The sequence below is a fragment of the Epinephelus fuscoguttatus genome, linkage group LG4, assembly GCF_011397635.1.
Source record: "Epinephelus fuscoguttatus linkage group LG4, E.fuscoguttatus.final_Chr_v1".
NCBI classification, from domain to species: domain Eukaryota; kingdom Metazoa; phylum Chordata; class Actinopteri; order Perciformes; family Serranidae; genus Epinephelus; species Epinephelus fuscoguttatus.
In genome coordinates this window covers 38352417-38363625 of record NC_064755.1, presented here as the reverse complement: position 1 = coordinate 38363625, position 11209 = coordinate 38352417, and the positions used below count along the sequence as shown (strand labels likewise).

General features: G+C 40.5%; 1 protein-coding gene across 3 annotated transcripts; it reads left to right on the top strand.

Moving 5' to 3' along the window:
- Window positions 1-939: 939 nt before the first annotated feature.
- LOC125887265 (gamma-crystallin M3-like) lies at window positions 940-9322 on the top strand. Of its 3 annotated transcripts, XM_049573956.1 has the most exons (4): window positions 940-1007; window positions 2073-2315; window positions 3402-3640; window positions 9232-9322. In XM_049573956.1, the coding sequence occupies exons 1-4, from the start codon at window positions 975-977 to the stop codon at window positions 9269-9271; spliced, it is 555 nt and encodes a 184-aa protein (XP_049429913.1). In that variant the 5' UTR covers window positions 940-974; the 3' UTR covers window positions 9272-9322. The 3 variants fall into 3 exon arrangements, with proteins under 3 accessions (XP_049429913.1, XP_049429912.1, XP_049429914.1); XM_049573955.1 differs by lacking the exon at window positions 9232-9322 and having other exon boundaries at window positions 3402-3731; XM_049573957.1 differs by lacking the exons at window positions 940-1007; window positions 2073-2315; window positions 3402-3640 and adding exons at window positions 8181-8254; window positions 8589-8831 and having other exon boundaries at window positions 8993-9322.
- Window positions 9323-11209: the final 1887 nt, after the last annotated feature.

Genomic DNA, 11209 nt, shown 5'->3' with positions numbered 1-11209 from the left:
TGTTTACTGTATATGTATAATGTAACATGTGTTAAATGTGTGTTTATATTTATGATAAAGTAACGTGTTAAATGTGTGTTTTTGAATCATAATATAACGTGTTAAACGTGTTTTATATATCTATATCTATATCTATCTATCTATCTATCTATCTATAATAAAGTAATATGAGTGTTAAACGTGTTTATATTTATAATAAAGTAATATGTGTGTTAAACATGTTTATATTTATAATAAAGTAGCATCTGTGTTAAACATGTTTATACTGATAATAGAGTATCGTGTTAAGCATGTGTTTATGATAAAGTCAAGGGGAGTCAGTTAAAAACACAGCAGAACTTCTATTCATGTATCATCTGCAAAGATTAAAATATTTTCTTTATTTCGACTTTGCAAACATTGCACTCACAGTTCAGGTACAGCTCTGGTCAAGGGCACTGTAGGTGTAGTAATTTGAGTCTAATTTGAGCTCAGGGCTTATAGAATTTAAAGCTCTGAGATTGGAAGTTTATTAGAGAAATGCACTGTGGGAATCGTAGTAAATGTCTACCTAAAAGCTTGCATGTCCACAGACAGAGAGGCAAATATTTTCTGACACAGTTTCCCTTGTGTTTGAATGTCTCCTCATACTTCACTATAGGTTATTACTATTGATTAATGGTCATCAGTGTGTTTCTGTAGGTGTGTTATGACACACCATTTCATATATGATGCTGTTAGGTGAAAATGGGTTAAAGGTGCAGACAGGTGTGTTGTTCTCCGTAACAAAGTGCTGCTGTTGATGAAACCAGCAGCTGAAGGCCTCACACAGTCTTTGTTAACCCTTTCAAAGAGGCTTTGTGTGTGTGCTGATTCAGCACTCTGACACACAGTGCAGTGAGGGACACTCAGGTGTATAAAAGCAATGAGCTCACGCAGGTGGGAAGGCACTCCACCTCCGTCAGCACAGAGCAGCACGTCAACAACACGCCAACATGTCCGCCACCGACATGAACATGATGAGCAGGGTAAGTCCCAGCATGCACTATTTCTTCCAAACTTCCTCACACACATCACTCAGAAAGACATGACATGACAATCGATAACACACAATATTCCGAACAAAGCTTCAGCCTTTGGAGGTATGAGGTTTTCACCTGACACCAAAAATAACTAGGTAAAAAATATAATTTTAGGTAAAACTATATTTTATGGATCATGTATATGTGGATCATAATATTTATAAACTCTGTCACGACATTTATATTTCTGCAACCAAAATCTGAAATCAGAAATCTGCCTCCAAAGGCTTCTGATCAACATCACCCACATATACACACTCACAAACACATATACAGTATATATATAATTATACACATATTCACATATATGCACATAAACTGTAAATGTGAATATACATATATACAATATCTTTAAATGTACATAGACACATACACATATACTGTATTATTAATCTACATATACACATACGCACATACTATATATACATATCCATAGACACATACAAACAAGCAATTAATACTATTTTCAATCTTAAACACAGCTGTTTGCAGAATGCATAGTGATTAAGTCATGTCTCTATTTGTGACTCTCAAAGTCAACTTTCTTTTAGTCACCAGCATACATTCAGATATTGAATATGTCTCACAGTGTATTTCATATATTATACAGACACATTACATATCTCGATGTTTCTGTAGGTTTTATAGAGACATCCAATTAAAAACTCCTCCTTAGAGCTGTTTTAAAAACAACCTAAATGTGTCCATAAAACATCCCGAGCTGTCTGAAACCATGACAGTAAGTCTGTATTATATCTATGAGTAACACATCTCGATTTTAAAATAATGAAGCAGCTGCAGAGGAGCAACAAAGAACTTTGATTTTAAGACATGTTCAAACAAGTGTTGCTTTAATGAAGAAACACTGTTACTGTACACATTATCTGTAGCTGTTCATCTGGATTCATGATGGACATGAGGGATTAGCAGGGCTCCTGCTGCAGGTTCTCGCAGCCGAACCGAGTCTGATCTCCATCAGTCATTAAAACATGTCCTCTGTCTCCCTCTCAGGTCATCTTCTACGAGGACAGGAACTTCCAGGGTCGTTCCTATGAGTGCAGCAGTGACTGCTCCGACATGTCCTCCTACCTGAGCAGGTGTCACTCCTGCAGGGTGCAGAGAGGCTGCTTCGTGGTCTATGACCGCACCAACTTCATGGGCAACCAGTTCTTCCTGAGGAGGGGCGAGTACTCCGACTACCAGAGCATGATGGGAATGAGCGACTGCATCAGGTCCTGCCGCATGATCCCCATGGTAACTGCACAACCAGTCTTTTTCATTACTATGGATCAGGACAATCAGATGATACGACCTTATTGAACAAAAACACTGACATTAGACAGAAATGAAGTAACAGGAAGCACATGACATCACCTGTAGTGTTAAGGTGTGTCTGCAGAGCATAAACAGAGTTCATGTAGTTATAGTGAAGTTAAGTTGTTGAGTAGAACATCAGTTCAGTCAGGAACACTTTAGTCAAAGAAAACTTTATTTCCATTTGCAGTATTATATTTGGTTGTATGGCTCTGTTCTGGGGCCTCTCTGCCTTTCTTAGGCTTATGCAAAAACCCAAAGATGGAGAGAGCGCACCCCGCTGCCCTTCCATGTGCCTACATGGAAAGCCTAAGGCAGAGAGAGCACACCTCTCTGCCCTTCCACGTGCAAATGAAGAAAGCCTGAGGTAGACAGAGGCCACCTTCCTGCCCTTCCATGTGCCTACATGGAAAGCCTAAGGCAGAGAGAGCACACCTCTCTGCCCTTCCACGTGCAAATGAGGAAAGCCTGAGGTAGACAGAGGCCACCTTCCTGCCCTTCCATGCACCTACATGGAGAGCCTAAGGCAGGGAGAGCAGCAGCAAAGACCCCCCAGGAACAGAACAGAGCAGCATCAATGACAAACAGAAATGACACTGATAAGTTAGACAGAGCACGAAAAGGAGGAGCTGGGGTGGAGGTGGTAGGCAGGCCAGAGCAGTTTAAACGGGGCAGATATCAGATCAGACAGCAGATAATCAGAGACAGGTGTCAGTGTCAGCAGCAGCTCATTTATGAGGAAAATTAAAGAAATTAGTTTTATAATAATACTGATAAATAATGGATTTGTCAAAAAATTCAAATTAAATATAAGTTAAGCCATACACTCATTACATTTTACTATGTAATTAAATGTATTTAGTTAGATTTGTGCTTAATGATTTCTTTACATATTAAGGATCGCTAATCTGTTTGTATTTTAAAGGATGATATTGTTAAAATGCAGCATCTGGCTGTCTGCATAATTTTGGCCAAGCCTTTAACCTTAACACAATATGAATGCTGATGACTGATTGTATGTTTCAGCACCGCGGCTCCTACAGGATGAGGATCTATGAGAGGGAGAACTTCGGAGGCCACATGCACGAGCTGATGGACGACTGCGACAACGTCATGGACCGTTACCGCATGTCCAACTGCATGTCCTGTCACGTGATGGACGGACACTGGCTGATGTACGAGCAGCCCCACTACAGAGGCAGGATGATGTACATGAGGCCTGGAGAGTACAGGAGCTTCATGAACATGGGCATGAACAACATGAGGTTCATGAGCATGAAGCGCATCATGGACTCTTACTATTAGAGTCACCATGGAAACACTGAAGCTGTATCAATAAAGTTCTATTTGACTTAACACGGTTTACTGTCTGCTCTGTTGCATCGAGGTTGATTTTATTTTTGATAAAATTCTGAATACTTAGAGACAAAAGTGCGACAGGGAAGAAGCCAAGAGGTAGGGGAATAACAGGGTAACAACTTTGTACTGAAGAGGGACTATAAATATATTTATATATCAGTATTTTTAAAAAGTAAAGTACCTCGTAAATAATTTGCAGGGTACAGAAATACTGAAAATTGGTAAAATGAGGTTACAGTTGGCGATGTAATTGGTGATGGTTTCCTTTATGACAATTGGTTGTTGAGGCAGGATGACGTACATGAGGCCTCCAGTACAGGAGCTCCATGAACATGAGGCGCATCATGGAGTCCTGCTACTGAACACTGTCAACAACGCAGAAATAATAAAGTTTTACTTTTAGTTTAAATCAAGTTTATTGTCTGTCTCATTTACCTCAACATTATTTACTTAAAGGTGGTCTTTATTATCTGCATTATAATGAATCAGTAATACTGTTTCTTTATTGTTAAACTCTTATTGAAACTCAACATCTCTTTGACAGATGTTTCACAATAAAATCCAAACAGCAATGAGAGTGACTCTAATTAAGAACTACTGTAAATAAATAAATAATATGAGTTGTGAATTGAAGTTGTGAGTTAGCTGCATGTTCTCAAATAAAAACTCATTGTTATTGTTTTTAATGTGACTGCCGTAATACTTTCATGAGTCCTTTATGATAGTATATACAGCCAATAGGTGGCACTAGAGGGCAAAGTCAAAGGTTTAGACAACAAAAAAATGAGACAAGGGTGGAGGAAGTCAAAATAATGTAACTTTTAAAGGAGGCAGTAGACCAGGCATGTCCAAAGTCTGGCCCGGGGGCCAATTGTGGCCCACAGACCAATTTTAATTGGCCCTCGGCTTGACCTTCAAAATATACCATATGTGGCCCTTACACAATAATGGTTAATCGAGCAAGATCACTTTGCATTTTTACCTTTCACCTCACAATGATAGGACTATCATACAGTTTGTAGACAGGCATCAAGTAGTAATAAATCATTAAAAGATAAAAATGCTTGCATTTCTCTCACATTTTTTTAAACCCATTTGATGCGAGAATCAGTTGGCCCCCAGGTATTTTCACATTCTTTTATCTGGCCCCCATTCAAAAATGTTTGTACACCCCTGCAGTAGACCATGGTGGTTTGCGAGGCCATTAAATACCTAACAACATGTGAATGGAGATTTCTTTTCACTATATTACCGATTTGTTCCATTCCACCATTTTAAAAATGTCTTTGTCGTCTCCTACCGTCATATCTTGCTTGAATTATGTTACACTGCCTCCTTGATCTCCGGTGGTGCCTCTCTGTTTCGTCCATATCTGTAAGCTTTCAGAAAATGTGCACAAATATTGTTGAAATGAACGCAGAACGGACAGAAGGCTCCAGCCTTGTTTCCAATTACGTATGTGACTGGTGTCTGTAGATCCATAAATATACACATGATGCCTCTAGTGTCCAACGCGAGGAAGTGCATTTCTTTACAGATGGATAGAAACCTGATAGAATTTGTCTGTCTTAGAATTTGTTCTGTTTTTCACAGTTTATGGTTTTTCACCAACCAGTAGTTTGGAATATGCAGATGGGACATTATCGGGACAGAAACAGGACCTGCCAGGTATGTGGCATGTTTGCAAAATATTTTATCAAAAATATGTGTGAACGGCTGAACAAGTCATAATGACACTCTGACTGTATATAATGTATAACCATATTTTAGCAAAATAGCATTACTCAGATTCACAATGTGTTAAAACAAGATAAACAAGTTATTTTCAATCATACAAACTCACTTGACAATCAGCACAGGCAACTGAATTGAAGGAAATAGCCTGTTAGCTAAGTTAACACACTGTCATACAGTCTCTCCAAAATCCACCACAAAAGTTCAATTTTTTTAAAGCACTCAAGGTAAATCCCTGGCCGAAATCTAAGAAAAGGAGTTTCACAGGCACATCGGCTATCACGGAGATTCTCATAGGAATGAATGGACTTCCCAGTGCCTCGTCTCCATACACATAAATAAGTGGGAATGAGGCATCCGTCCATGTGTGTATACATACCTAACGTTGAGCATAACTGAGCCCTAAAAGTGTGCTTTGGTCCTGAACCCTGATACAGTCAGTCAGCCTCTGTGAAGTTCCTTGGTAGAAGTGTTTCAAGTCAGATTCAATGATAAATCCCTTCTTCCAGCCTAAGGTCACCTGCTCAGATAACCACATAATGTTGCCTGTTCCTCACTGCAGAGCTTCGGGTTCTCAGGAACCAGCTGAACTGATTTCCAATCCTTTGGTCAGTCCTCCTGTTACCTGGAAATCATCCCCCCTCTGCCATCATGGAGGGTCTTCCAGTCACTTAAATCTATGAAAGATACTGGAAGGCTTTGAAATTGATGTTACATAAGGGGTACATTCACTTGGTTTGACAGGTGATACAGTTGTGCAGCACATCATAAGTAACTGACACACCAAACCAACTTCAGAGAACTGGTGGCTGTGAAGGCCCCCATGCTGCATCGCCTGATGTCGCCGTGTTTTGACCAAAATAGTTGCACAAGAACACACTACAAAGACTACAGTTGACAGTCAACCAGCATGGACATTTTGGGCCTGCATGAGAGGAAATAATTCAGCAGCCAGCGGTTGTCTGTTCTCCTCATTCAAAAAGGGTAACTGGAACACTGTTTTGACGTTAGTTAGCGAATTAGCACATTAACAATGTAATCCAGTGTTGAAAGAACAGAGCGTATTTACCGTCCACCAGTGAAAAATAACTCAAACCATCTGGAAACATTTGGGCAAAAGAGCTCAATAGCTAATTTTACCTATGTAACAAGTTGGTTGCGGTCTCACTCCCTCCTGATTGTAGCTGTTTGTTTACTTTCCTCATTTCTTTTTTTCATCTTATGCACTGAGCTGAACTGCCAATCAGAGTGATTTCATTCACAGACAGGTCTACTGTCGCTAATGGCAATTCAACATGCTGAATTGGCGGGAAAAAAGACGATGGGGGGTGACGAGGGGCAACGCTACGGGACACACCACACAGGCGTTCACCAACTGCCCAACTTTGACCAACAGCCAACTGTCGGCTTGTGTGTTGTTGTATCTGACCCTGATTAGTGGTCAACCCAACTGAGCATCAGCCACCCTGAGGAAGCAAGGACACACGCTAGTATGATGAAATGTCCCCCTAGTGAGTTTAGATGTAGCTGAGGGCAGGAACTTGGTGAAATCTGTGGTTGGTGGTCCCAGATGTGACTATGAGTTCACAAAATGAGAATACATCTATATGGCAACCAATCAGAATACGCACCAATCAGAGAATGTCTACAGACCAACCAATTAGAACACAAACCAACCAGAATACATATAAACAACAACAAATGAGAAAACAAATCAATGAGAAAACAAACCAGTCAGAGTATTGAAATCTGTTTCCAACATTATATTGAGTTACAGTTACAGTTTATGTCTGTTTAGGACTATATTATAATGTGTTTTAGCTTATGTTTATTAACGACTACATTATAATGTGTCATAGTTTAAGTCTGTTAAGTCAAAAATGGTGTTCTCTCATCATACAATTTGTTAATCCAATGTATGACTAGCATTTACTTAACAGTTTTGTTTATGGTTCTCTTTTGAACAGTAAGACTTGTTTTGTTTCATACCTTTTTTACATTTCTGTTCAGTTATGAAATCAATACAGTACTGAGCTGTTCATCTGTTGTTTTTTAAATATTTAATTCAACAATTCATACTTTCAGTTCAAAACGCAACACATTCCAAATCTTTAGCAAATTCTGCTGTTACTGGGTCAAATCCCAGATTTTCTTTACAGAAGTAAAAGAAAGAAACTTTTTTTTTTTTTTGCGTAAATAGCTGCCACCTGTTTTCATTAAAAGTCTGACACAAAATTTCAACACAAATATTGGGGTTATATGCCATAATTATTCTGATGTTCTGTACTTTATGTGGTGTTAGAGTTAAATAACAGTTAATTTTTTGTTTATTTTTTTAGAGAATAATGTTAAAAACTGTGTATTTGACAGTCTGCCAGTTTAATTGTCTTCAGATTCTTTATATTTCAAGATTAATGTTTAAAATATCTCTCTTTACATCACTGTATATGTATGTATATTGACGTGTATGTATGTTAAAAACACAGTCTGTCCGTTTCCAGAAAGCATCGTGCACAGAATGAACAGAGGACTGAAGGAGACACACAGCTGCTGTCTGTAGCTCTTTGTCTGTAGTTTCTAAGAGAAATGCCGAACACTGAGCGTCTCTTTTATGACGCCCTGCTGGCTCAGGCTGTTTGGACAAAAGGCTTCAGTTGCTCAGGTGCTATAAAGAGCAGCAGCTGCTCCACAGGTAACACACATCCACCACTGACAACAGCAGCATCAGCAACCAGCTGAGCAACCAGAGAGGCAACATGACTTCCAGCAGCATGAACATGGGCAGGGTGAGAACATTAGAACAAGGAACAGGCTATTTAGATGGTTTATTAACTTATATTCCATCATACAAATATATAAAATAACTTTGGACGAGATTCAGAAGAACCATAAATGTTTTGAGTCTAGTCAAAGTCAGCTGTGGTGAGCTACAGTCTCGACCCTGCAGTCAAATCTTTCTCCTGGAAACAGAATTAGATCTCGATGTAAACTCTCCAGCACCATCAGCGTTCATGATGTCACCTTGTAAAAAAAAGTTCCAGTTGTGCGCTTTTGTTCTTTTGCTCTGATAGAAAGATGTTTCATCACGTTCACGGCCGTCTCTCTCTGTCTCTCACTCAGGTCATCTTCTACGAGGACAAGAACTTCCAGGGTCGTTCCTATGAGTGCAGCAGCGACTGCGCCGACATGTCCTCCTACCTGAGTAGGTGTCACTCCTGCAGGGTGGAGAGAGGCTGCTTCATGGTCTATGACCGCACCAACTTCATGGGCAACCAGTATTTTCTGAGGAGGGGCGAGTACTCTGACTACCAGAGCATGATGGGAATGAACGACTGCATCAGGTCCTGCCGCATGATCCCCATGGTAAGCACACAACCAGTCTTTTTCATTCTACTGACCGATGTGACTCCAGTCTCTTCTAACACATGACCTCATCTTTATAATATTACCAAAAATGTGTATTGTTGCTGGCAACCATAGCAACAGTCAGGCAATAACTGTTGATGACTGATTGTATGTTTCAGCACCGCGGCTCCTACAAGATGAGGATCTATGAGAGGGAGAACTTCGGAGGCCACATGCACGAGCTGATGGACGACTGCGACAACGTCATGGACCGTTACCGCATGTCCAACTGCATGTCCTGTCACGTGATGGACGGACACTGGCTGATGTACGAGCAGCCCCACTACAGAGGCAGGATGATGTACATGAGGCCTGGAGAGTACAGGAACTTCATGAACATGGGCATGAACAACATGAGGTTCATGAGCATGAAGCGCATCATGGACTCTTACTATTAGAGTCACCATGGAAACACTGAAGCTCTATCAATAAAGTTCTGTTTGACTTAACACGGTTTACTGCCTGCTCTGTTGCATCGAGGTTGATTTTATTTTTGATAAAATTCTGAATACTTAGAGACAAAAGTGTGCAGGGGAAGAAGCCAAGAGGTAGGGGAATAACAGGGTAACAACTTTGTACTGAAGAGGGACTATAAATATATTCATATACTAGTACATGAGTACTAGTATATGACTAATACTAGTAAGAGTATTTAATACCCTGTTAATAGTTCCTGTCTAGGATCCAGTTACCAAAGCTCAGCAGTACTGATGCTGTGGCCCTGGATGTGTCTATTTCCTTGGAGGAGATAAGAGAGGCAGCTCAAGCTATGAGTAAAGGCAAGTCGCCCGGATTCGACGGGATACCGCCTGAATTGTATCTTACATTTTGAGATTGCCTCGGCCCACCAATGCTAGATATGTTCCAACATGCTATTGAAAAAGGGGCCTTCTCTAGGGATGTTAATCCGGCCGTTATATCCCTACCTCTAAAAAAAAGAACAAGGATCCCACGGAGTGTGCGAATTATAGACCTATATCTCTCCTAAATTCAGACCTCAAGATTTTGCTGGCGCGACGGTAGCAAGGGTATATGACTAAACTGGTCCACTGTGACCAAACTGGTTCTACTGAGTCCAGATTAGCATCCGATAACGTCAGAAGACTATTGCAAATTATTGATGGTGCAGCGAACTCGCTGCCCCCAACTGCTGTGCTCTCGTCAGACACCATGAAGGCATTTGATTGGCTCGAGTGGCCCTATTTGTGGTCCGTGCTTAGAACAATGGGTTTTGGTGCCACATTTATTAGTTTGGTTAAAGTGCTGTACTATAATCCAACCACCATGGTGTTAACTGGGAAGATCTGCTCCTTGCCGTTTAGGATAGGCAAGGGATCTCGTCAGGGATGCCCCCTAAGTCCACTCCCATTTGCCCTCTTCCTGGAGCCACTCGCCCAGACAATTTGGGAGTCTCCCCTATCTCGATTAATGGCACTCAACACCGCATCAGCTTATACGCTGACGATAATTTATTGTTTGTTGAGAAGGCTCCCCAGTCGATTGCCCATGTGCTTTCTATTTTCGACCAGTTTAGTGGCATCTTGGGCTATAAAATAAATTGGTCAAAATATGCCCTTATGCCACTGAATGATGTGATGAGATCCGCCACTTTATCACCTCTAATTCCAATTGTGAAATGGTTCAAATATTTAGGTATAGACATTTTCCCCTCCATTCAATCTATTATAAAACACAATTTTGAGAATACCCTCCACAAAATTTGCCTTGATTTAAACAGATGGTCATCTCTTCCCAATTTGCTCCAAGCCTGAGTGTCGATTGTAAAAATGAATATCCTACCCTGGGTCAATTTTGTAATTTTGCCACCTCCAAACCAATATTGGAATAAACTCCATGATGCTGTCTCTAAATTTGTTTGGCATGGGAAGTGCCCCCGTCTCAAGATTTCCTTGTTACAGTGAGCTAAAGCTGATGGTGGCCTTTCGCTACCTAATTTCAAACTTTACTACTGGGCTTTCACACTGCGTCCACTTCTTAAATGGTTTGACCCAGCAGCCAATGTGTCATGGCATGAACTTGAGAAAAGTTTGGTTCATCCAATTGAGCTGAGAGATCTTCTATATTCAAATGTAACCATTAATCAATGTAGGGTTCATTTTGGGCCTATTATCTCCCAGCTAGTAACTGTCTGGAGAGCTGCAGAAAAACTTTGTAAGATCACTTCAAAATGGAATGTACTATCCCCTGCATTCAACAATCTTGGTCTTCTAGTAGGTGGACGTCCTATTACGTTTCCGGGCTTGAGCTCTAGAGGGATTCACACACTGGGGGACTTATTTGGTCAGAATGGGCTAGTTTTAATTGACCTGGTACCT

Bases quoted from the DNA above. Each gene is read 5' to 3' on its own strand.
- LOC125887265 (XM_049573956.1), top strand. From the start codon at position 975: ATGTCCGCCACCGACATGAACATGATGAGCAGG. The intron at 1,008-2,072 runs GTAAGTCCCAGC...TCTCCCTCTCAG, and splicing joins ACATGAACATGATGAGCAGG to GTCATCTTCTACGAGGACAG. The intron at 3,641-9,231 runs GTTCATGAGCAT...GAACAACATGAG, and splicing joins ATGGGCATGAACAACATGAG to GTTCATGAGCATGAAGCGCA.